The sequence below is a fragment of the Siphateles boraxobius genome, unplaced genomic scaffold (genome assembly GCF_051911475.1).
Source record: "Siphateles boraxobius isolate OS27281-9 unplaced genomic scaffold, OSU_SipBor_1 48, whole genome shotgun sequence".
NCBI classification, from domain to species: domain Eukaryota; kingdom Metazoa; phylum Chordata; class Actinopteri; order Cypriniformes; family Leuciscidae; genus Siphateles; species Siphateles boraxobius.
In genome coordinates, this window is record NW_027509119.1 from 4,687,652 (window position 1) to 4,715,580 (window position 27,929).

At 36.2% G+C, this 27,929-nt stretch overlaps 1 protein-coding gene across 3 annotated transcripts in view; it reads right to left on the reverse strand.

The window, feature by feature from the left end:
- Nucleotides 1-27,929, reverse strand: part of ano1a (anoctamin 1, calcium activated chloride channel a) — a 60,739-nt gene that overhangs the window by 18,018 nt on the left and 14,792 nt on the right. For all 3 annotated transcript variants that reach the window (XM_077201718.1, XM_077201719.1, XM_077201717.1), the window contains 12 exons: nt 25,620-25,922; nt 18,125-18,223; nt 17,871-18,022; nt 15,994-16,048; nt 15,006-15,057; nt 14,450-14,505; nt 14,308-14,349; nt 8,005-8,069; nt 5,998-6,132; nt 2,687-2,847; nt 1,456-1,538; nt 562-630 (listed from right to left, as the gene is read on the reverse strand). In XM_077201718.1, coding sequence (XP_077057833.1) covers nt 562-630; nt 1,456-1,538; nt 2,687-2,847; nt 5,998-6,132; nt 8,005-8,069; nt 14,308-14,349; nt 14,450-14,505; nt 15,006-15,057; nt 15,994-16,048; nt 17,871-18,022; nt 18,125-18,223; nt 25,620-25,922 — 1,272 coding nt within the window. The remainder of the gene's footprint in view (nt 1-561; nt 631-1,455; nt 1,539-2,686; nt 2,848-5,997; nt 6,133-8,004; nt 8,070-14,307; nt 14,350-14,449; nt 14,506-15,005; nt 15,058-15,993; nt 16,049-17,870; nt 18,023-18,124; nt 18,224-25,619; nt 25,923-27,929) is intronic.

Consider the following 27,929-nt stretch of genomic DNA (forward strand, 5'->3'; position numbering starts at 1 on the left):
GCTTAAGCAATCCTCCAACATGCTATGGCCTGCGAAGGGACAGACAGGGTCAAGCCAAGCAGAGCGAAACAAGTCCTTAGACATGCCTTACAGCTGTGCTGTCACATAACATTTATACTGCAACTAGGTCGACATCTACTGAGCGTAAAACCCAATAATCCGGGCATCCTTAAGTCTACAGACCAAAATATTGTAAGAGCAGCACTGCCTGTACTGTGCCAAGCACAAATAAATGCACTTTTTTTTTAATCAGCATATGGTCTGGTCCACATTGTAGATTATTCCAGCCAAGAACTACCCACTTGGACAAGGGGCCTACTGATCAACAATGACAAACTATATACACACACACACACACAGTTGGTCTTATATATGTACACACACAAGACCAAACTGTGCCTTTGTGACAAGTTTTTTGAAATGTGAAGATAACCGTTTTATGGTGGACATATAAATCACTCTGCCAATTAGATTATATCTTGGATTTTTGAGAACTTTGATGCATATTGCAAACAGAAATGGCAATAGTGAATGGTCATCTGTAGATTCATAAAGACCTACCTTTGGAGATTTCTCTTTCTTCAAGGACTTCTTCATGACATGGAACTCATACTCTGCTCTAGGATGACTCTGGGAAAAACAGAGAAAGCAATTCATAGCACGCACAGTACAGGAATTAAACCAGTTAAAAATTAAAAATAATTAAAAAAAAGTGGAAAGAGATAACTGGTTATGGAGCCAAAAGCAGCCATGTGTGCATGATCAGTGAATAGAACAGAAATTCTGGTAATAGCAACACATTAGATGTTCAGTGAAAGTATAATCCTTAAAACCAAAAGCTCTCAGCACCACGAAAACATATTCCTTTCCACAATCATCAGCTTTAGGTTTTATTAGTTCCTCCTCCTCATTTTATCCACATAAACAGTGGCAAGCCCAGAAAGACTGTGACGGCCGAAAGGAAAGTGAGCAGCTTTTGAACTGTAAGGCCGGAGGAAGAGAGAACAGGAATCTCCCAGTCCTCCACAACAACAGACCGATAGATAGTGCTGGTGAAGTACTTTACACAAGCAAGAATGTGACGACAATGCTTGAAGACGACTTTTAAGATATGAAGAATTTGTTAGTACTAAAATGCAACTGTAAGGTTAGGAAATAAATAAATTAAGTTAATACTATGAATGAACCAATTCCAAACCTTTTGTTTCTCCTATACAAAACAGGACAAAAAAAAAAAAAAACAGTGAAAAACAGTTTGATTTCATGGCACTTAATCAATAAAAAAATGACATCTTTATTTCTTTACACCCAAGCCTCAGGATAATTAGTCATCTCAAGAAAATAATATAACACACCTACAAAACATACATAAACCCACATCATTATCTTATCAACATGTACACCAATGTCTTATATTTACAGTTTTCTTGGTCAATATGGGTGTGCGTGACAAACCTCTGTGTCTTCAAAGCCGGTCATGTCCCACACGTAATTTAGCCTCATTTGCCTTCTCTTCCAGTGCTCCATAAACATGGTGGCTGTGTGACACAGAGAAGTAAACTTCACCAACAAACCCACATTAATAAATACTGATCGGCTCAGCGCTGTTTATGTCAGTTTGTAGCTACACAAGTGACGTATTTTTGTTTATAAATCCAGGCACGTTAGTTCAGCAGATTAATGGCATATTTCAAGAGAATCGGCACTTGCTTTATAGGCTACTTGCTAAATTTAATTTTCAGGTCCATGCTCAAAAAGTGTAATAAATGGATTTTAACAACTGAATAAATATAATTTAGTACCATAAAATCCCTTAAAGGTCCCATATAGTACAACTTTCTGAAGTTTTATTTTAGGTTTTGATGTCGTTAAGAATATACATTTGCGGTATAAGTACCAAAAACCATGTCAATATATTTTTACAGCTCCTTTCTCAGGAGCTCTGCCAAGAACAGGTCGATTTTGGTCTGTCTACTTAATATTCAAGAGCCTCTCTTCTGATTGGCCTGTTGTTTTCTGAGTGACCCACCATTGGTGGGGGGCGGAGACTGAAGGCGGTGACAGTAGTTCTGACATCACATTTATACGGAAGTCACAACGGCTCGTGAAAAGGCACAGCTAATTTATGCAGGCTGTGTGCATTTGTCTGTGGATCGACTGTTTTGAAACTAATATGGTAGTTTCATAGACGCTAGACCTCTGTTATCATGAAAAAAGCCAGGAAATTTCAGTTTTGACAATATGGGACCTTTAAAAATACAAATTATTAAATAAAAAGCACATTATTGAACTAAAATATAGAACATTAATTTTAAAAAATTATAATAAAAAAAATAATGTCGTTTTTGACCCCCATGTGAGGAGCACCTGAGGGTTAAAGTGGACTCAAGTTATCAATTAGCTTTGTCATAGGGTGTAATTTTTTATTTCAAAGCTTGTAACTGCAGGGGATCAAAACAGGAGAGGCAAATTTAAGGCTTTTGCTAAAATAACCAGCTTTTTAAGAAGCTCAGCATCTGAGTGGGGATGAGTACGGGGGAATTAAACAGAAGTGTAAAACCAGGGCACAAATCCCTTCCAGCATTTGCCAGATCAAATCTGTCCTCGATATGTAGGGACACAACAGTTGGTGTACAGCAGCAAGAAAGTGTGTGTGTGAACATGACAGGAGCACAGAGCTGCTGACCCCACAGTGCCATGAAGATGGCGAAGAAGACGGTGGCCGCGTTGTCGAACAGGTGGCTGGCCCTGGCCGTCCCGCAAGCCGTGACCAGTTTCCAGTAGCTGCAGGCTCGGTCACACATTGGGCACATGGTGATGTTGTTTCTCTCGTCGCAGATCTCCATGCTGAGTACACAAAACAAAAAAACTGATTTCAGAAATGTCGCCCCAGTCACCAAGAAAAGCTATTAATGAATTGTATTTTTTCAGTCTAATTGGGAAAAACTTTATTCTACATTCTTCATCTCTGTTGTAAAATGTAGTGAGCTGCCTAGATGTTAAAATAGGCAGCTACTTTGGCTTAAAGCAGGGGTCTCCAACACGTCGCTCGCGAGCTACCAGTCGCTCGTGGCCTGATTGGAGGTAGCTCGCCAAGGGCCCGTTCACATATCGCGTCTTTTGCGCGCTCAAGTTCGTTATTTCAAAAGTAGGAAGCTCGTAATTGAAGCGACGCGCACATTTTTTCCAGGTGCAGCGAGATGAAAAAATCCATTAGCTACTAAAACTTCTTGGTCATTGTGGAGAGCGCAGTGCATGGTTGCATAGCAACGACAGACGCCATGGGAAAATCGGACCGAATTTTACTATTAATAATAAAAGATAAGCTAATGTGCATTGTAAACGTCAGTAATTTATCTTTGACTCATTCTTTTTATCAAAATGATTTAAAGGCTGAAATATGCGAGGTTTCTTTTTATAAATCTTTTTTGTCAAAACTTTATTTGAACATGTAGGCTACATGTTAGTAATTTAGATAACATGTCACAAGACACTCCTTTAAAATCTGGCCATCATTTTTAATGTTGTTATTTTAATGTTTGTGTAAACAAAAAGTGCATATTAATGCGGATGATATTTGTTATTTGCTGGTTTTCGACATAAAACTTGGTGAATTGATTTTATTGTGTAGTATTAGTACTTTTTGAACAGGATTCTGTGATAACCGTGATCATTTTGGTCACCATAATCATGAAATGAAATTCATGCCATTTCATCTCTAGTTAAGAAGCACTATAATTATGTGTTTTTACAGTATAATATGCAAAGTACAATTTTCTTTAAACAAATTATTCTCTGATTCTGTTCTTTTCTCTGACATTTAAGGGTGGCATATATAGGCCTACAAAAACTCTTTTAGGTCTAAAACGGTTTAGATAGTTGTTAATATGAAAGTTATGAGACATTATTTAAGAGATTTAAGTATTGTATTACATGAGTAGCTTTCGGCCACTATTTTTTTTTAAAAAAGTAGCTCTCAAATGAAAAAAGATGGAGAACCCTGGCTTAAAGGATCTCCTAAAGTCCTCAACAAAATGACTAATATGAAACGTTGTGCCTGTATAAATAGTGATCTTCACATTAAGTGCTGGAAACTCAATTGATTCTAATTAGAGTTTGGCTTCTTCATGACACTAACAACCACGAAATACTACAGTAGTGGCCAAAAGTGACGACTGTTTTACGAAAATTTACATTTTCATCCTTAATTATTAAATATTATTAAAATTTTGTTAAAGATATTGTGAGCATATTGCATAGTTGTGCATGTGAAACTTTTTTTTAGCCATGCTGTCATACAAAGAAAGGTAACACTTTAGTTTAGGGTTCAATTCTCCCTAATAACTAGTTGCTTATTAGCATGCATATTACAAGGCTGTTTATTAGTACTTATGAAGCACATATTAATGCCTTTTTCTGCATTAACATATTATACATCCCTTAATCCTAAACGTAACAACTACCTTAAGTATTATAAATGCATCATTCATTCATTCATATTAATAAGCAGTAATTAGGAGTTTATTGAGGCAAAATACGTAGTTAATAGTTAGTTAATAGTGAGAATTGGACCCTAATCTAAAGTGTGACCTTTCTTTGTATGACAGTATGGCTAAAAAAATGTTTCACTGCATTATTATAACCATTTACAAGAAATTATGAACAAGAGAGAACCAACACAACATTAATAAATGATTATGTTGAAATCAATGTTTGCTTTTTCATGTGAGCTTTTCATTTTTCAATGCATTGTTTGTTAGTCAAATAAACCTGTAGCTGTAGTTTGCCTTTTTTTGCGAAACAATTTTGTCAGATCAATACCTTAACCAAGTTCAGTGTTTTGTTCTTCCCTCATATGTAAAATATTTACAAAACATAAATCCTTTTCTGATATTTTGATGGTTTAATCAAACTTTTAGGGTCATTGAAAACTAATATCCCCTCCAGAAATCACTTTTAGCAATTACTGTATCTTGGGTAAATAGTTGTGATATGATATCCACATAATTATGGTAATATAATATGAGAATGTCTAAATAAATTAAAAATAAAACAATAAAAACTAAAATCAATGGAGAAACGTTGACTCATAAATGACGGAAATTTCTGTCAATGGCAGAGAAAGAGTTAAAAGGAAAGGTGATGTGACACAGTGGGAGATATGTCCCAAATTTGGAGTTTGTTACAGCCATTAAAATCAAAATTTGTTCATTGATAAAAAGTTGGTCGGTGATCTTTACTTTGTACTTTTGTCACTTTAAATAAAAGTTAAGGAGAATGAACAAAATCGCAGGCTCTTGATTTTACTGCATTTTACAAAATGTCCCAACTTTTCTGGAAATGGGGTTGTATATATACACACACAAATATCAGCCAGTAGAGAGAAAATGTATTACCCAATTAATTACCCACACACACACACACAACTGTTTTGTACAGCTATGATGCTTAAAATGATGCCTAGGTAGGCATCGCACTGGGTTTAGGAACAGCTTGTTTTCAGCAGTGGCATCTGTGGAATTAATGAATGCCGTCGTGAGACAGCCAGCGAACACTGAGTCACTCTCATTATACACTACATTACAGTCCATTACAGTCGCAGCATTTCAAACCCACTCTAAACTCCCTAATCGGCACGCACTTCAGCATCCAGATGGTTTCCTTGCAAAGTGCAGCAGTGGTTTCTTTCAGAAATGCCTAGGCATATTCTTCTTTAAAAAAAAAATCTTCCCGCAAAGTTCAAAGCCGTTGCAAAAGAGTACACGTTGCTGTCCGGAGACATTGCTGAGACTTGTTTCCAGTGACGGTTGAATGGGTTTAAACTCCATGACACAGATAAGAATGTGTCAATCAAAAGTATGAGACACAAACTAATTCTACATAATTAATAGGCAGAAAATGTATGTACAAAGCTGTCAGTGGTTTAGGTATGGGTCAAATGCTAGTTAGCGCATTGAATAGAAAAACAATCCAAATAAACCATCACATAAAGTTGACCTGGGAATGTTGTCGTCCACAGTGGCACAGCCGTACAGGAACACGATAACACCCACAACCGCTGCTGGAATTAGCATCTGAGTATACACACCCAGCCAGGCAAAGTACAGGCCCACTTTCTCACCAAAATACTTCCTGAGAGAGAATAAAGAAGAGAAATTAGGGCAAACAAAAGAAGTTAAAATGACTATCTAGTAAACATCAGAAAGAATACATCCTCTTCAGAGCTCGACAGTAAGGACTGCCCGCTGTCGCTTGGGATAGTTGACGAAACGGTCTCAGCGCTGCATCACGAAAGTTTAGCATTTACACGTGTTTTTAAGCCTTGCCTATTTAAATAGTCAAGTCCAAGAAGACGCGAAAGAACTCAATCCCATAGTGTGAGAAGTTTTATGTGTGCACCCAGAAAGCAGATTCTCAGACAGCGTGCAAATGCTGAATTGAGCTCTCTTTCACGTCTTCTTGCACTTAAACAGACATATTCACACAAAATTACGTCAAAAAAATGCCGGTCTTGGCGAGTATCCTAGTAAACATAGGCCCGGTTTCACAGACAGAGCTTAGATTAAGCCAGGATCAGTTCAATTAGAATTTTAAGTAGCTTTTATAAATGTGCCTTAGAAAAAAAAAAAGCATTACTGGTGTGCATCTCGAGACGAAACAATGGCACTGACATATTTTAAGATAGATCAATGCAAGTTGCTTACAGTTAAAACATGCACTTTAGTCTGGAACTATCTTAAGCCTTGTCTGTGAAACCGAGGGATAGTCTGTTATATCTTAAGTAAACATAAACAGTTGAGAAATAAAGCGCATGCCATCAGTGACATCAGCCTAATAAATCTGCTGCTGTCTTTGGTTTAATGTTAATCAAACAACAAAGGACAAAGAAAAAAGAAAAGTCACTCACTGCTCTTGACTGAATAACTTTTGTAACTTTAAGAAGGATTAATCTATATTTAATTTATACAGTGAAGACTATGCAGTGCTATTTTATATTCTATTAATCATTTTCTCTACCTGAAAAATACTGTTAAACTTACCTGAAAAAACATGAAAAGCAGTGTTAAATGTATTTGTATGTTTGTTCTATTGTATTTGGGCTATTGCTCGTAATTTGATTATTTTTTTTTATTTTATTAATGACGGTCTAAAAATATGCTGAAATTTATCCAAGTTAGGCTAGTAGTTTTTGGTGTCACAGCCTTATTTATTAAGGTTATGGATCAAAAACAACGAAGAACATAACTAGGCCCATTTTATTTGTTTATTACTTTTTTGTGGTGGGGCCAGTGAAAATTTTGTCAGGGCAAGTAAAAATTTAAAATGGGCCAGTAGAAAAAGATCTGAAAGTCTGGCTACAAGAGAGCAAGACTAACCCAAATGTTAATGGATTATTGATTCTAAAAATGTCATGTTTAATAATGACATAAGTAAAAAAAAATTATAACGATGTAATAATAATAATAGGCTGCACAACATAATTTTAAAATGGCAATAGGCAGTAAAGCAGTTGTTTAAATAATATTTTTTCATTCAAATAAATAAATATATAATAGTATTAATAATGTATTACCTTGACATTTTTAACTTTATGCCCCATCTTCATAATATCATTTTTTTTCCAGAAAATTAAAACATGCTCATTATAGAAGAGGTGTATTCAATTCATTGTATGTATTAATTGCATTTTTTATATATATATTTTTTTTAAAATAAATGAATAGATCCAGAAAGAAAAATGAGTGTCATGTCACTGAAATCATTCCAATAGGTCAGTCACGACAATGGCGGTACATTAGTCCAGTAAACACACCCACATCGCTCATCCTAAGCGGAATCATGATTAACATTACCGAGTGTGTCTTTTAAACAAATCCTGTCTGAATACGATTTTTGACAATCTGATTAATGCATATCAATATAATGCATTTCTAAAATCTCTCCTCTTGCTTCATAATACCCGGGCAAACCTGTCTCTGGCATCATTGAGCATCGGGATAATACCTGATCAGTCCGATGGGCTGGTACTTGTAGAATATGCTGTAACTCGCCCACTCTTCATACAAGATCTGCAAAGACAGAACTAAAATTACATACATTCTGGAATATGATAGATGCAGCGTGTCTGAAATACAGTCTCAGAGGTTTAACGGAAATGGCTAAATAACTAATTGATCCAGTGACAGCTGATGAAAAGGACAAATGAAGCCTGTCTCTACCATCATGTTACTAATTTCTCAATGTAATGACTTCGATTCGGTGTGCCTGCAGGCATGGCTTGTTATAATTATATAATGTAAACATATCAACATTAGGTTTGTATGTCAACATTAAGATTATATGACAAATAACCTACTAATAACACATCCAACAGCGACACCAGTTGATAAAGTTTTAGAAGCAGAAAGGGTCTGTTTTGTTCACATTGAGGTCTTAAAGCATGCCGTGAATGTGTGGAAAGAATAGCAAAATACAGTCAAAAAGTGTCTGTCTATCACGTTTACAATACAATTTAAAACTTGATATGCACGTTATTTTAAGAAATATTACAGTAGTATCAATTCACAGATTGATCAACACACGGAGCTACTGGCCATTTTCCCAGGAGCGTATATATTAAATAATATATTTTTTACATCTAATAAACATGTGACATTTTGCCGTTGTAGTTGTTACATCAAAGCATCAAAGCTTTCCTCAAATGCACTCTGCAATTCATCATTGCATGCATCAAAATGAACAAAAAATGGCAGCTCAATCGCACAAGAAATATAACCCTCACTGGTTCTTGTGGAAGCTCGAACGTGTTTGTGTGACATGAGAACAAACCTCACTGGTTCTCATGCATCGAGTACACACATTTGAGCTTCCCTGTTTACCATATTTAATGAGCTCTATGTCGTATGAGCATTTATCAATGTTTATATGTGGATAAAAGCCTAAATTAATAATATAAAGCAAATATCACATCTCTAGAAGACCGCTCGATTCATATGGATTGCTTTTATAATGTCATTTTGTATTTTTTGATGCGCGAAAGTTTTGGTTGTGTGGACTGAGGATGAGAGAATATTAGAAATATCATAATTTGTGTTACGAAGATGAAAGAAAGTACATTGCGTTTAGAATGACCCAGGGTTAACTAGTTCAAGTCTGAAAAGCCTGAGGATATCGCAATCCTGGGTTATCTTGAGTCACGTTTCACACTGATCACCCGGGGTTAACAATTAATCCTGGGTATACATAAGCTGCCGTTTCACACTGTACATTCCTAAACTCTGGGTTAACAATCTTATTTGCATATTTGCGGTGTCAGTGTAACTGATTGGACAAACATAACATGCAATTGTCAAAAACACAATGTTCATCTTTATTTATTGCCAACTGTACAATCAAATTTATCCTGAATGGACTTTTCAGACTAAGATAAGAATGAAACGTCTTCTTCCCTCAAACTGTTGCGTTTGCATAGACTACTGTTTATACAGCACGTTTATAAAGTGCAAAGCACATGAATATGAGGCACGTGATTGGCTGTCGTTTGCGAAGCATCTAGTCGTAGCGTTCTAACACCGCCTCGTTTCAAGCTGCACACATCTGGCACCACAATGCTGGGTTAACAGCACACAAGCAGTGCTAACCCCGCTCCGGCGCAGGGTGCTGCTAGCCCCGCTTATAGATTACAAGTGGGAAACGTTCCTTCACCCGGGGTTAAGCGCAGTGTGTAAAGCGCAGTGTGTAAAGCGCAGTGTGTAAAGCGCAGTGTGTAAAGCGCAGTGTGTAAAGCGCAGTGTGTAAAGCGCAGTGTGTAAAGCGCAGTGTGTAAAGCGCAGTGTGTAAAGCGCAGTGTGTAAAGCCCTAATGAGGGCGAGTAATTGATGACAGAATTTTTATTTTTGGGTGAACTAAGGCCCTGTCCACACGGAGACGCGTTTAGCTGTATACGGACACATTTTTTATCGGATCTGCGTTTCGTCCAGACAGATCCGGCGTTTTGGGAGACTGAAACCGCTATTTTTTGAAACCGGGTCCCGGGGTGGATAAATCTGAAAACGACACCCTTGCGTCTTCGTGCGTACGGCCAATGCGTATATTTTGTGAAACGATGATGTCATCACCCCACGTGTCGACTAGTTATTTAGGCCTACTTTAATGTATTTTTATTTTGTTTATATTTCTTATGCTATGATGCTTGTATTTTGTAGGGATGGGCATTTCAAGCAAAAATAATATTCAACGAATTATTTGATTATTATTCAAAAAACGCACCTCTGCCCCCTCATGCTCACCGGTGACACGGCGTTCGCTCCGACATTAAATTTCTCTTTACTGTAGGCCTACATGTTGTAGCCATTAAAGAAAAGTTAGTTTCATATTTATGTTTAAATAATATGTTATTTTTTCCATTTCATATATGTTGATTATATAAAAAGTGAACAGCCTGAGTAGCCTAATCATAAGATGTGCAATATCGAGACATCATTTTGACCACTTCATTAAGTTTTGTTTTATATAAAGCCTTTCTTTAAAGTGAATTTCGTTTTGTATAAATTGTATCTTAGTTTTAATCAATGTTTCATCAACCAATTGCCTGGATTTAATAAATAAGAAGCAAATATAGCAGACAATAGCCATCAGGACATGGAGGCGCCGACGAAATATAACTTGCATCCCACGAGAACTGGAGCTTGTCTCATAAATGAAAAGAAACTCAGAAATATATCTAAGCTTTAAATGTCTACTTTTAAACAAAACAATTCAAAACTAAAAGAAACAGACAACTCTCTAATAATCCGTATGAAGTGTGCATCTCTATAAGCACCTTCACCTACTGCGAAGGTGGCGAGTCACCATCGTCACAGAAAACACTAGTTTATTATTAAATAATTAAAATGTCTCCTTGCTATATTTGACACATTCATAATGATTAGGCTATTTGCCGGTTCTTTGTGGCAAGCTTTATGCGTCTGCTAACTAATCGAATATCGTGACTCATTCCTATTTTGTACCAGGCCATTTATGGTTATTCATATTGTTCAATAAAGTTCTTGGTTAAAAAGAAAGAAAAAAAAAGAAGCTACTGTTCCTAATATTATTGTATACAGCGCGCAAGGTTTATGCGCAAGTCTTCTTCTCGGTTTTAGTGTATCTGTGTCAGAAATGCATACTGGTCTGGCATGTATACTACATCGGTTTCAGTGGTTTCGTGTGTACGCAGACATTTCTTGAGACGGCGCCGTGTTTACGGAATTTTTTTTTAGAACGAGGAAAAAAAAGATCGGATAGGGACAGTTCTGGCTTCGTGTGGACGTGGCCTAAATGTATTCCTTATGTGCTATGAAGTGCAAATATGTTAACTCTAAAGACATTTGGGCCTGTTTACACCTGGTATTAAAATGCATTTTGGGTCGATCAGATCACATGAGGATGAGGCTAAATACAGGTGTAAATGGGGTCTAAAATGTTTTGAGCGTTAGTTCAAAACACATTCCTTTTTTCCTAGTGTAAACGCTCATGTGGTCGAATGTGTTCAAACAGCCACAAAAGACTGTCTTCTCTCCGTCTACTGATCTAATGCGTGAACATTATGGGAAGAGCTCTAGCCAAATGGGATTTAAGCAATTCCTGATCTCTAACACACACTCACAGCGTTCGGCTGGTCTTGCGGCTTCAGAGCAGAAACTAAAGCTGATGCTCTTGATGTTTTTCCGTCTTCTTCGGTCGCGTTCATATGTAAATTGCGTAAGCTTATTTTGTCCATTAGATCGAAGGATCTGAAAAAGCCCCTACATTTACTCACACAGACCCTCCCCTTGAAGAAATCAGTACAGAAGTGGTTAAAGTGGACAAAAGAGACGGATTAAAACACCAGGTGTAAACGGGAATGTGTCTCCCGCGTCTACTTGTGATCTGATCAACCAAAGCGCATCTTAATACCAGGTGTAAACAGCGCCTTTGTTGCTCACATTTGTATTTCTCCAATAATAGAAATCACATGAGTCTGGAATAGTATGTGATTGAATAAATAGGCCATCATTGGTGGGAGCTTAAAAAGAGATAAACAAAACCACAATTCACATATTTTTGGTGCAGTTGCTAAAGAAAAAAAGGCAAGCTTTTTAAATGTGTTCATCTACAAAATAACGTAAAAAAAAACACACATATATTTTAAGAGTGGTCTCAACTCTAATGGTGCGTTTAAGTCCTCCTCGGAAGTTCGTGTTTACGACGGCAGTGCGTTCAAGTCACTTTCGTCGGAGTAAGATCAGATGGCGGCGTACTTTCTCTTAGTTACACAAAAATACAGCAAGGAAAGGTTAAGGTTAAACTCTAGTTCTAGAAAATGAACAACAGAGAAATGTGCATCAGGTGTTCTTTGCTTTTTTAGGTTTTTAATTAATTTATGAAGCCACTGCAAATTTTATCATTACATATTATACTGTTATATTATAATGCCATCATATTCTGTGCAGGCAATTAGCTTACTTCGCTGAAAATCGAAAAGTCTGACAATATTACTGCTAAATTTCTTTAAGGATTGTGGTAGTCCGCCATGTTTCTCACTGACACGCGACAACTGGTGAAGATCAGGGCTTAAAGAAAATCCAGAGCTTTCCACTCGTATTTACGACATCGCAGTGACGTTCAACTCATAAATACGATCTTTACGAGATGACTTGAACGCAGCGTAACATACAGTGTGTCATTAACACTGCAAGCCCCAGAACTCCAACTCAAGGTTTGTTGTGAAGAAAAACTGAAACATTATTATTATTTTTTTCAGTTCTTGAACATAGCAGTGATGAATTATTTAGAGAAGGGCTTCACTGCCCACTAGGACGGCAGGAGTGCGGATCACAGATGGCAGAAGTGGGAAATGATCCTGTTGCCTTGGTGACCTGACAGTTATCGGAGGTTTTTCTGCAGGCGAGTGCAGAGTCTCACCAGGTCTCCGCTATACAAGCTATAAGTCTAGATCCTGGAGCCCATTTATAGTGTTTAATCACATCAAGTGGTCAATATGAGATTCAATGACCATATTTGTAGAGAATGCCATTAAACTGTCTACACAGGTGAAAGAAAGGATGAAAATAAACGTGTGATAAAACCAGTTTTAGAGAACAGATGCAATGATACTGTAGCATCTCTTCCCACTACAGATGGTAAAGTGAAGAACGTAGACCAACATGGAAGAACTCATTACTTTTTATAGCCTATTGATTATTCTGGGCTGTATCTTGGAAACCTTACTTATATCCTCTGAATTACGGCTTGATTATCTCCAAAGGAAGCTTGGTGTTTTAGGTTATTGTGCAAAATTTTAAAACTTGAGATGTCTCACAGACTATAGAATAAAATCATTTCTGATTAACCTGTTAAAAATGTGACAAAATATTAATTTGTGTTTGGGGGAAACGTCCTGTTATACACACGAAATGTCCCTCCTGGTAGAAACTCAATGTGTCAGTTCTGCTAGATACAAAAATGTGTATATTGACACACATATTTAAATTAAATATTGCCGACTGGGACATCTAGAAATTGCAATTAAGAATGAATTGAGAAAGTTATATTACAAAATTAACTATAACATTTAATATAAAATTGATGAAAAGGTATATTTTTTAAATAATATTATATATTTTCTCAAATTTATATTAGGACAGATATATTTATGTATATTTATGTGTGTGTGTGTATATATATATATATAACATTGTTTTTTACTATCATTGAGATACTGTTATAGTTATGAATAATTTGAATCAGTTTTTTAATATACTTTCCATTTTCATTTTAGTTAAAGCTTTAGTAATTTTGTTTGTGTGTTTTTGTTATTTATAATGTCTATAATATATAGTTTTTATTAATTTGATTGTGGCTTTAGTTACTTTAGCACACCACGTTAAACTAAATAAAAATGAGAAATATTGCATTGGCAACTAGTTGAAATAAAATATAATAAAAATGTAAGTAACAAACATGTTTATTAATGGTTTCAGTTTTAAACTATAATAACCCTGTTATATATAAAACTAATAAACAAATTTATATATATATATATATATGCAAATTAAATAATATTGATTCAAATAGTACTCATAGTACATATATATATATATATATATATGTACTATGAGTACTATTTGAATCAATATTATTTAATTTGCATATGAAATGTTGCCATTTTAAAAACTAATGGCAGGTAAAGGTTCTGAACATGTTTTGTTGCAAGAATCACTGTGAGATTAAAACACAAGTCCAAGATTTGAGTATGTATTCTAGTACATTTAAAATGTCTTTTACCTTTCTGTCATTTGTTTCAGCATGAACGCTGTCAATATCTCCCTGTAATTAAAATAATTAAATTAACTGACAAGAAATAGACCAAATCAACTGAAGAGAATTGGAAAGATGTGAAAAGAGAGTAAAATATGCGGTGACTCACATCGTGTAAAGGGTAGGCCTCGGTGTAAACGCCACTGCCGAGGAGACTGCTGATTCCTGTCAAACACAAGCGCTTCACGTGAGCTTTCTTAAACACAGAGTACAACACAATCAACCAATCCCTGTCCTTGGATATTATGGGAAGGTTTTGAAGACCGTGTTGTGTTGTTGACATTCTGGTACACACTTTACACAACTATATCACCCGATATACTTCAAGCGAAATCAAAGAACGAACAGGTATGACGTCATTTAATTACCTTAATTGTAGACTAGGTCCTTCAATTGCAAAATAACAATATGGACACTTTATTTCCTTTTTACAATTTTATTATAAAATTAAGCACTGGGTAATATTAATGAACAACATGTACTAACTATATGGTTTGGTTCAGGGTTAATTGCAATTAGGCACAATTTACTCTTATTACTATAGTAGGGACATGTAGCATGAAAAGGACTGTAAATTAAAGTGATTTTTCATAGCATTTCAACAAACAACATGGTGGATTTTGCAATAGTTTGTCAAGCAGAGGTAATAATAAGATGAAACTTACCCATGATATACTTAGCCCGTGTGCATTTTGTTCGTTTTAAAATTTCATACACCTGTTGATGATAGATAAATAGGTTTATAAAGATGATTCGAAATAGTATTCCTGATTTGGTGATATTAAACTCGAAATTTAACTAAAATTACAACTAGATGAGTAAAGTTTGATGACAAACTGTGATGTTGGCTTTACAAAGCCTTGTCTGAAAGTTTGAAATAAGTTTAAGTTTGAAGATTTTACTCAAAGAGGTCAATAAAAATAAAATGTTAAAATAAATTGTTAAAATGATTTAGTATGGTGCTAGCAAGATTGATCACATTGCTATCATGTTTTAACATGTTGTTTACATTGTTTAACACATTGCTAACATGTTTCAAACATGATTTAACACATTGCTAGCATGTTTAATATGCTGCTAGCATCGTTTACTACATTGCTAACATTTTTAACAAGTTGCTAACATGCCTTAGCATTATTTAACACTAACATGCCATTAACACATTGCAGGCATGTTTCTAACATTAATTAACACATTGCTAGCCTGATTTAACTTGTTAGTACGACTTTGTGTTGTGTGACCATGATGCAAGCAGGATTTAACACAATGTTAGCATTTTTCAAACATGAATCAACATTTTGCTAACGTTTTAAAATTGCAGATATAATAGTAGAAATAGTAGATCAGTAAGTCGGCTATGTCAAGCCAATGTGACAAAATGTCAGACGACCAAAGTTCCTATCATGTGATACCTTTGAGAGCAAATATAAATAAATACTGCTGCCAAAAATCAATGAGGTTAAACAATATTTTAAGAGGCAGCTGACAGATCAAGTGACTAAAATTATCGTCCACAAAAAGAGCAACTTTGACGTCATTGACATTTTGGTGTGGAGACACAAAGGACCTTTGCTAATCAAATCAGGAGATAAATGACATCAGGTCTTAAATCGTCACTGACTGGATGGCCTTTTCACAAAAGATGGTACTTACTATTGAGCTCCTGGTTTTGCTGTTGAAGAAGGAGTTTCTGTCTGATAAATCAAAGCTGTGAAAAGAGACCAAAAGTCATTTCATTCAATGTTTTGTGCCTCTCTATTCAATTTTACAGGCAATAACAAACCATGGGACTGTACAACTCAATGCATTTTTCCATTTCACTGAGCTACTTTTCCATTGTTTTTCATTGTAAACGCATACTATACGGACATCTTTAACCGTTTTACTTGCGTCTTTTGCAGCTCCCAGAATATTTCGTTGTATGAATATAAATATTCATATTAATATGAACATGCAATAAATCAAAAGAAAGAACAAGCCCTCTGTTTTTAAACAACAACAACAGTTTTATTCTAGCTTAATGCATTTTTTTATCAACACCTGAATGTGGGTAAGCTTAAAAAAAGCAGCATTTTGAGAAAAAAATTGCAAAAATCATGTTTATATCGAAGACTACATCCAAATCACATTCAGAACGATAATCAAAACACAGATGGAGTAAATCGAGTCCATCAACACCCCAAAGCTACACAGTCCTAAAGCTCGTCCTGGGTCGACGTTTCCTTCAGTAACATTAGGCAGTTTTGATTTATGTGCCGTTTAGTGTTGATGATCACATTATTTTACATATATGCATGTGCTTACCATAGACAGTAAAAGAAATGGACACAGCGACCCCATTGATTTCAACAGAGAAGACTAAAGCCCAATTATTGCACTTCCTGCCTGATGGCTGAGCGACTGCGCAGGCTCAAACTGAGCTTGACGACAGTCTGACAGTTGTACATCTTCTAGTAGCTGTGGCTAAACAAATCTGAATCACCTAATTCCTCAAAAACATTGTTGAATATTTTGTCCCGTAGTTTTTATGGAGTCTCTATCTATGGGCTTCTCCCTTGACTTTATGCCTCTATGGCTCCACGATTGCCTCATGGACAGTAAAAGATTGCCTGCGAGCTTCTCCTCCTGTCTATACGGTAATGTCTCTATTGTGCGACAGAAAGTCGCGTGGTTATGACGCAATCATTAGCCTGTTTTTAACAAAAACGGCTTCTACTGGGCCATAACGTAAGATACAAAGTAATGGAGCCTTTTATACATTGTCGTGTTATTTAGAAATAAATAATGGACAAATTAAGTCTTTAAACGTCTCAGATGTAAAGTTATTCGCTGTCAAAGTGACGCCAAAATGAATGGGAGTCAATGGAATGCTAACAGCGGGTGAAGTTCTGCTACAATGGCGGCTCCCGCGAGGCTTTGTGTGATTACATATGCTATCGCTTGTTTCTGCATCATCTTCGCATGCGATTTGATCGGGAGATTCTGTACTCTTTCAAAAGTAATAGCGGAGTAAAAAGTAAAAGCCGGAAATGTTCATCAATGGCGAGGTTAACAGCAAAAATGCGTTCTGCATGTGAACAGTTCCTTACAATACACTGCATTTCATAGGATTATTAGAGAGCATCCTTCATTTCATAGGATTATTAGAGAGCATCCTTCATTTCATAGGATTATTAGAGAGCATCCTTCATTTCATAGGATTATTAGAGAGCATCCTTCATTTCATAGGATTATTAGAGAGCATCCTTCATTTCATAGGATTATTAGAGAGCATCCTTCATTTCATAGGATTATTAGAGAGCATCCTTCATATTTCACAACATTAGCTTGACCAGAAATGTGAACGTGTCTAATAATCAAGTCTTTTTGACATCTAAAGTAAAAAAAAAAAAAAACATTTGCCAAAATCGTGATTTTCATTCAAGTCTGTGAGGAATGTGAGGAAAAGATCATGTTGTTACAAAACTCTCAGAGGTCAGAAATCACCCTAAACATGATCTTAGCTTGGCCGCGAATGACCACAGACTTACAGATGCCGTTTTTCTCGTGAGAAAGGGTAGGAGAGGTGTTTCTCATTTTCCGTTCGGCTGTCCGCAACTTTAGGTTGCAAGGGTGCGGTGACTTTCTGCATAAACATGTTGACCTTCTCAGCAATGCCGCTTCCATGACTGACTTCATATTTCTGAAAATGACATGACAGCACATCAGTGTACCGGTACGTCACATGTGTATAGAGTACACAGACTGTATTACAGGTCACTTTATAAGATTAAAGAACAAATACCTTTATTGTTGGCATTTTGAGCTTCATAAACTCAGCTTCTCGACAAAGAACTTCCCAAGGCGCATGTATCTTCACGAATCCCACACCTGGGATTTTAGTCTGAAAAACAAAGATAAACAAACATGGCCTCAGCATATGAACAGAACACTTGCTGTACCAAAGACTTTAGATATACAAAGACTGTGCATTCGGAAGAAAGTGCAATGTGCAATAAGTTTTCTAAATAAAAGGGGCAAATCGCTGATTAATAAAGTCATTGCGGCACTGCAGCATTGGCTGGGGTATATGAGGGTATATTTTGAACAAAATATATGAGATAGTTATTGTCAGATTTCAAATATGAAATGTAATCTTAAACTTAGTGAACAGCTTTGGAGAATTTGATGATTTCCCATTCAAGGATATAGATGCTGTACTGGCATGACTGAAATATCTGCCTGAGAGGCGTTTTAAAGTGACATGACTTCAGTGTTGGGAAAGTTCACTTTCTACATGAACTAGTTCAAAGTTGAGTTCACAAATTTTAAAATGAACTAGTTCAGTTCATACTTTAAAATTTTGAACTAGTTTATAGTTCTTTTTTTCCCATATGCTTCTGCGAGCTATTATTTTTCAAAATGATTGCCACAGCCCATATAGAACCACAGACAGCAGTGATTTTATCGGCGGGCAAAGTTTGCACAGAAATGTAAGATTTTTCCCATCCTCACCGACCTTGTCATAAAACTCATTTAAATGATCATACGACGCCTCCTTGCTGCTTTTTGTGTTGATGACGCATGCGGCGGTGCGACACTGGTGGTGTTGCCATATTGGATGTTTTCCCGCTACATATTAAGGCCTGTTTACGGTCTGTTTTATCCGGGTTTTCGCCTGGAAGGCTCTATAGAAATCTAGCACCCTATTGAACGAAGTTAAACTGAGAGAGCGTGCCGTTCACAGACACCAGAATGAACGAGTTCACAGCCAGTAATACGTTCAGTTCACGTTCGCCCAAAATATGTACGAGTTCAATGAACTATCGTTCAATGAACGCGTTCAGGCAAAACACTGCATGACTTGTCTTAAAAGGACTTTGGCTCTACTCTCAGGATTAAAATCACTGAGGGAAAGAGGGTGATATCTGCCGATAATGTTATAGCAAATAACACGAAAGGTGTTTGCATGTGCAAAACGTGCGTTGCTTACTGGCCCACAGCAAGTTAAAGAGCCCACCGGCAAGTCTCTATGATATTCTGACTCCTTTTTTCAATCTTAGGCTATAATCTTATAGATTCACTAAACAGGGCAAATTAGCGTGAGAGCGCAATCCCACAAAAGTGCAGATGGGAGTGGAAAGTGATCTATTGACGACACGCAATTTGAACACAGATGCAGGCGGATCATTTCCATAATGACCAACACAATCTACTAAGAGCAGAGCAAATTAGTGTCTGGTTTAAGACAAGGTTGTTTGGGGTGTTAAAGGGGTGATAAAATGCCCTTTCCACAAGATGTAAAATAAATCTCAGATGTCCCTAGAGTGTGTGTGTGAAGTTTTAGCACAAAATACTCCAAAGATATTTTTATATAGCATGTTGAAGTGGTCACTTTTTGAGGGTTAGCAAAAACGCACCGTTTCCGGCCTGGCCCTTTAAATGCAAATTAGCTGCTTTAGAGGGCGGGGTTTCAAGAGCTAGTGTGTGTTAGCAGCTGCGATTACCTCACGCAGACACACTAAAATGACAGAAACTGTTCTGCCTTTAATGTTAAAACAGAGTCAGACAAAGATGGAGAGACTCAAGAAGAAGTGACAACTTGTAGAATGCAACAGGACGTCTCTGAATGTTTAGTTGATGAATTTATGTTGCTGATGTGGTTATCTATCTTCAATTAGCATATTCTGTCATGATAATCTATAAATCGCTCATATAGGAACTGTTGTGAGATGCACACAGAGTGGCTTTTTATTGCATGTGAAAAGAAGGATGCTAAAGTTTGAGCTGACTCACAAATGTACTCTTATACAACAACTTTTCCTCTTCTCAACATGGACTGCGTGTTCCCGGGGCGGTTTATGTACATTTTAGGCTTGCTGATGTCACTAACCCGGGAGGAATGTCGTGTAGTCCCTACCAGCCGTTTGTGTTTGTTGTAGTCCTTTTCTTTTAAAGCAAATATCTCCCTTTGCTTTGAAATTTGAGCATTGTAACTTTGCAGATGTTGTTTATGCTCAAACAGCAACATTACACACTAGCTAAAGTTAGAAAAGTGAAATCGTGTTTTACCACCCCTTTAAATAATGGCACAAAAACAGTAATTTGACTAGAGCAAACCTTTTATATTATTAATATTTACTAATATTAATTACTAATATTACTAATATTTCATTTAAATACTCTCCCATAAACTCTGCGTCTGAAAGGGAAACTCCTACAAATGCATATGTAATAAGGTCAGCTGCAAAAATAATCCTGTCCACACCTTTTAACCCTAATTTTCTTTAGTAAATCCTAACAGTATGTTTTTAAACACACCATAAGAGGGTTTGCGCTGGTGCTGTTGGTAAATCTGGCCCCAAGTCTGGAATTTTTCCACCCATTTATTATATGGTAGGAAATATTCCCAAGAAAGTAACTTTTGACCGAGCTACAAAATTGTAGCCATCATTCATGCCTGTACGTCAAATGGTGTGAGATTAGTTATTCAATTAAAACAGTATTCATTTCTTGGGTTAGACTAGAGGTTTGTTCAAATCACTAACCCAAAGTATGAGAGATATTAATAATGATGCTCTTCATAGTGTAATCTGAGAGATAAGAAACAAGCAAACCATTCAGAAACGATTCACGAAATGAACAACATATCTTTATAAGTTTAAGACACAAGGTTATAGGTTTCACAGACAGGGCTTAGATTAAGCCAGGATTAGGTTTTAGTTCAATTAGGTCATTTAAGTAGCTGTTATAAACATGTCATAGACAAGCAGCTTTCAAACAGCTCAAACATGCATTTTAGTCTGGGACTAGCTTAAGCCTTGTCTGTGAAACCGGGGGTTTCTTTCTTCACGAAGGACCATTTGAGAGAAAATAAATTCACAAAAAAAAAAAAACTCCGGCATGAAGAGAAGGACTTCTCTCTTGGTTTTCTGAAGCTGAAAAGAGGGTTATGTAAGATTTGCTTCAAATGACCCACTCTTGTTATAACTCGCATCCCACACACAGGGTCTGACCCAGTCTGTTCAATCCCAGCCACTGCTTTCAGTGAAGAACAACACAAACAGGCATTTCTACTTTTATCCTACATTCTATACAAGTATTTATATGCCTAATTAAACCCCAATTAAGTTAGAAATGACATTTTGACATACAAGGCAAAGACGTATGTCAACACCGACATGAGTCCCTGAAAAGCAAATATATTTCAGAATGTTGATTCTCACGTCTTACTAGTGATAAATTAGTGAATTAAAACAAAGGGACTTTTAGAAAAAAGATTTTTAAAACATTTAAATTGATCAAAATACCAGCCAACATGCCCTTCATCACTCCTAAATTTTAAGTATGTAATATATATATATAATAAAAACATATAATAAAAACATATATATTAAAATATATAATATATAATAAAAACTTAAAATTAAAATCATAATAAATAATATATATATAATAAAACCATATAATAAAAATATATATATTAAAATATATAATATATAATAAAAACTTAAAATTAAAATCATAATAAATAATAATAATAATAATATATATATAATATTTATAATAGATATTATAGTACAATAATAATTTCATGTATCTTAAAACAAATATATATGTGCGTGTGTGTGTGTATACACAGTTTATATATATATATATATAAAAAGAAAAAAATATATTACACACACACACACACACACACACACACACACACACACACACACACACACACACACACACACACACACACACACACACACACACACACACACACACACACACACACACACACACACACACACACACACCTGTCCCTCACCTTCTGTTTAACCCTATTATACAACAATTTTCCCTTTAAACCCAATGGTTTGATGTTTCTGACATCAAGTTTAAGGAAGTGACGTCATCTTTTTTGACAACATGGTTCAAAGAGAAGCAAGTTTTTCTTAAAGTCTTATCAGTGTTTATTATGTTTAGATTCATATTGGCCTTGTCAAGCTCAAAGTTATGGGGGAAAAAACAGTGAATCATTTTGTACAGCAAAAAATATTGGTTTTGGCACAAAGCATGGGCCTGAGGTGGAATAATATGATTCTTAAAGGTTCAGCGATAATAATAATATTAATTTGATACAATTCAACTCAGAAAGACAGGAAGCTAAGAATGTCATCATGATATAAGTCACTGTGTGACATGAAATATGAAACAATAATCAGAATATTGAAGTGAACCCAAATTATTTAGATCCAGGAAACAATTCTCTGCACTTTTTCAGAGAGCTGCTAATCTTAGTCCTTTAGACTAATCCTTCAGTTTATTATCATCTGCACGATAAAAACTTCACTTTGTTTATGATTAGCCCACTACGACCTCTTCGCCAAATTCTGGTTTATTGCTCTGTGAGAACATCCAGCAAAGTTAAATCCCTGTAATCTGTGAACATTAAAAGCAAACAGCCTCGGTTTATAGAAGTTAAGCTTGAAAGACAAGCCGCTAATCATAATAATGTTGCAAATTAGTAACATTACACAGTAAAGTAAGTGCTAACTTGTTTCATATTAACTATCAAATAAACAGATTTTTCCAATCAGCAATTATAGCATTAGCGGAATTGGGGAACATTTTAGAGGAATAATTTGATCTATTTTAAGGGTGACATCAAACATACAAAATGCTTGCAAGGTGTCTAGTTTTTCCATATTATTATAAAAATAAGAACACACATCTTCAGCGTTTCACTCTGAAAAATGTCACAGAGAAGATGCTTGACGAATAAGACTATTAGTGTAGTCCTCCACACCACTGAAGTGTTTCTAAACTGGGTCAACAACGGGGAATAATTATGCTCCTGTACAAGGTAATCAGAGGTTAAGAATAATTATTGGTCATAATACACAACATTTAAAAGGGACCTATTATACCCCTGTTTACAAGATGTTATGTAAGTCTCAGGTGTCCCCAGAAAGTGTCTGTGAAGTTTCTGCTCATAGATCATGTATTAAACCATGCTGTAATTGCCCCTTTTTGGTCTATTTTCGTGTGTGTATATCTTTAAATGTAAATTGGCTGCTCCTTTCCAGAAGAAGGCGGAGCCTTTACAGCTCATGGCTCGGATACCATGGCAACAACAAACAAAACATATTGTTTGGTTTTGATAATCATCTGTGTCGCAGTTACGCACACGTGACATTGCAGTTCTTCGACATCATGCAAGTTAACTATTTGCATTCATTTTAATGCCATACTTCTGATGTGTGTTTTTTTGAGCGCACACATCCGAAGCGTGTGCACAGAAAAGCAGCTGACGCGTGAGAACTAAACAAAGTTTTCTGTCAAAAGCCCTATTCGGACAGTAATTGTTTCTCATTGGGTCGTAAGGTATTTTCATCATTTCCAGGGACTAGTCTGTGAATTTATGGCCGTCCGAATCCAGAATGTCAGTGTTTTTCTCCCACCACCCACGTGAAAATCCCTGGCCAAATTACCTACTGTTACAAACACCAAGGTCGTGAGGTCATTTAATTGCGGTCCAAATCCACATCTCTGAGTTTACAAGATGAAATCCATTCAAAATTCACTGTTTAAATCCTTTTTGATCACTGTCGAGCACCGCACGTACAATAACCGTTGCGCTTCACTGTAATTTGCAAGCATTATTTTAAAGATGTAGCCAACACTTTTATTACCGAAATGCTGGAAAGTATTTACAAGAACAATATTTTATCATCACTCCACCTCAGCAAATAAAAAGAAGAAAGAGAAAAAAGCACTTTTAAATGGGCCATTATTGTGGCAGCAATATGAGATACAATTTTAAAATATTAGTAGGCTATTATACACAGCATTAAAAATACAAACCAAGCAGCTTTATTTTTACCTCATGTAATAACTTGTTTCCGCTAATTTCCATATTTTTAAAATGACAACCTTTTGAGATAAAATGCAAGACAGAAAACCATTTCAAATATAGGCCTAAGCGTATGCGCGTCTAGCTTCCTATTTTGAATTTTTTTAAATTTAAATAATGAAATAAATAGAACATTATTTTCCTGTTATTAAATTAAATATGTGACATTTTATTTACAGCAGACAATCATGCGACTGACCACATGAGTTCCTGGATTCGTAGGATTACAAAACTCGCTCCTCCATCGTCAATAAATCGCCATCCGGATGCATGAGTTTTATCACTGAGGTGCCATGCAAATTTATTTATTTTTTAAAATAAATTTGACTGAAATCCGACTGTTTGTACCGTATTTTATTTTATGTTTTAATTATTCTGATTTCTTTTGATTATTTTAATTTATTCTATGTAAAGCACTTTGAATTACCATTGTGAATGTTTGCACTGTATTTCATCTTTTATTCTAAACTGTTTTAATTATTCTGATTTCTTTTGATTATTTTAATTTATTCTATGTACAGCACTTTGAATTACCATTGTGTATGAAATGTGCTATATAAATAAACTTGCCTTGCCTAAATTAAATGTTTCAATTTTTACCGGCGTCCACATGAGAAACAATTACCGCCTAATAGGGCTAAAATACACAAAAAGTTCACATAAACGCAGTCGGTTATGTCTGTGAACATAAACAGCTGTGAAAGAAATGACATGTGTAAATCAGATCTGTGTATTAAAGTGGCAGCAGCCGAATGTACAGTACAAAAACAGAAAATCACTCTTGACTGCATAATTTTAGTAGCTTTAATAAGAATGAAGTTCTTGAGTACATAAGCATGTCAGACATATACGGCATTAGTATTGGTCAATTCCAGCGCAAGGCCTTATCTTTTTGAAGTGCATTCAAAGTAGATTAGCAGCTCTGAAAACAGTGTCTTCTCGACATGTTGACACACGAGCCAAGCTCCGCCAAGCCTCAGCTAAAACTACAGTGTCTGAGGGTCAAAGTAGACGTTGTTCACCATCAGTCAATAAAGACTATAGGCTTGCATTATGCAAATTTGTTGCATTGTTACACAGGTATGTAACCGGAAGTGAGACTGGAATTACTGACGACTCGTTTCAGCAGTTTCATTTAGAAGACAATAACTTTACTTGTTGTGCACTTTGATCTTTAAAACTTTGCAGACCTTTAACATTCACAAACAGCTCTATGACACCCTGCATGAAAGGTCAAATTCAATACCTAGGCGCAATTTAGCCATCTGAAGGAGTTAAAAATGTTAGTGACCTATAAATAGTGCTGAATCTGCAAACTTAACTTCATGTCAAATTAGACTACGAATCCCAGATTTTCATGGACTCCTCGACTGTGAATGACACTGGGACTCACCCCTTCCTCTTTCTCCATCTCAAGGCCCATTTCCCGCAGGTTCTCCTCAAACTCGTCCCGGCGGAGGCGCATGTCGTCCTCGTGGTAATCCAGCCTCTGCTCTTGGGCTGCGAGCTCGGGGTCCTCGCGGGCCGGTGAGCTGGGCCGGTTACGGCAACAGGAGCGGGACTTCTGTTTGCGAGTGCTGTTGGGCTTCTGGACGTGGTAGGTGAGCACGTAATCTATCCGCCTCAGGCCGTCCTGGAAGTACGGCCACAGATTCGAGTCCTTCGGCCTCTCATCGGACTGTCGGGTTTTCCGGAGCTGAGAACGAAATCAGTTTGTCAAAGAGGATTATATGCATCTGTATACAAATATAGAGAGAGTACGTGATTTATTAAATCAATTCGAATCTGATGTTTTTCTTTTGATATATTTTATTAGTTTTTAAATTTTATTGTATGACAATATTTTGTTGCACTTTGGTCAGCATTCAGGTTGTTTTAAGGGTGCTATATAAATAAATTTGACCTTTTTTAGAATAATGTGTAGAGATAATGGGATATGGAAGTGACCTTCAAACTCAAAACAAATTGACTAAATTTGATTAAATAAATAAACGCCATTAACCTTTAGTAACCTTTGTTAATTCCAAACAGACGTAAACCTGCCTGTATCTAGAATTTCCTTCCCGATTAATAAATATCAAATCAAAATTAAATTAACATGCCAAAAGATTTCCTCCTTGATGTGAAGGGTGAGGTAGATTTCTGCTCCTTTAAAGGAGTATTTTTCAGTTAAATTCTTTATATTTCACCTTACCATGTTGAGACAACTATAAGTAAGCTACTCATAGACTGATTTTACAGAAGACGGTAAACACTGTGGCTCTGTTGGTTTGAGTGCAGTGAGTTTGAACAAGGACACAGAAACACACAGGCAAGAGAGCTACTACCCACCAACCAAATCCATGTTAACAAATTACCTGTTTGTTTGTTTGTTTGTTTTACATCGTAATGTTGAAACCTATGCACTTACACTACAGTTTAAAATGTCGGGGTCAATGGGATTAGGAGAAAGAAATACTTGAATCCAGCAACGCATAAAATTGATCAATGGTGAGATTTAAGGTTTTTATATCATTACAAATAATGCTGCTCTTTCTATATACCAAAGAATCCTGAAAATAAAAATGCACCACAGTTTCCACAAACATATGAAGCAGCACAACTGTTTAAGCATTGATAATATGAACCATATAATGATTTCTGAAGGTCATGTGACTGGAGTAATGATGCTGAAAATTCAGTTTTGATCACAGGAATAAATTACATTTTACAATATATTCACATAGAAAACAGTCAAATTGAATTGTAATAATATTTCACAATATTAATGTGGGAAGGGGGTGGGCGTGGTTTAGCGGAGTCTGTAGCGGAGAGCGAGGGCGGAGCCGAGCGGTGAGTCAAGTGCAAAATGACGAACACCTGTTTCTGATTGCAGCGATTGGCGTGGGGAGACCGGATAATAGCCGGTTGTCGAGAGAGATCGAGTGAGAGAGAGGGACTGGGATCTCGTGCACACATGGACTGAGTTTGCTGTGGATAAATCTGTTTGTGGAACGTGCTATAGTTTTTCTATGGTGAAGAAAAACTGTGCTTCCTCTTCCAAGCTACTAAATAAAAGTGTACGAGACCCAGTCACACCGACCCTTGTCTTCTTCCATCCTCAACATTTTGAACATTGACTTTTACTACAATTAACTATATTTTGATTTTACTTTTAAAACAGTAGTGTATATTTGCATTCCAGTTTACAGATTACAGAACCTTTAAAACTATTTGTGGATGCGTGACAGTATTAACAAGTGGAATTGTCTTACAGAGAAATAGAGAGCATTTTCTTGATGATACCGATGAAAACAAGGTGACACTGAGTGAAAGTCTAATTTTCTTTTTCAACAAATGAGCGCAAGAATACATTTATCAGGGCAGGGAAGCAATAAGCTCATGCTCTTAAACTTCCCTCCAGCTCAGATTTAATGTTTGTTCCTCAATGCCACACACAGGACTCTTTTTTTTGTAATTTAACACTAGATATACCTAGTATAGTTTACTGCAGACAAAGTGTTTTAGAAAATTCATTGCACTTTGCTTAAAAACAAACTGGAACTCAGCAACTCTACGCTTCATGTATAATCCCTAGTGAGGTTTGAACCTAGGACCTTTGGGTTTCCAGCTCAGTTATTTAACCACTTTCCATGCCACTTCTGTGTATTGAGGAAGTGAAACCCACAATGCTGAGATTTACAACAGTACCAACAGACAAGTC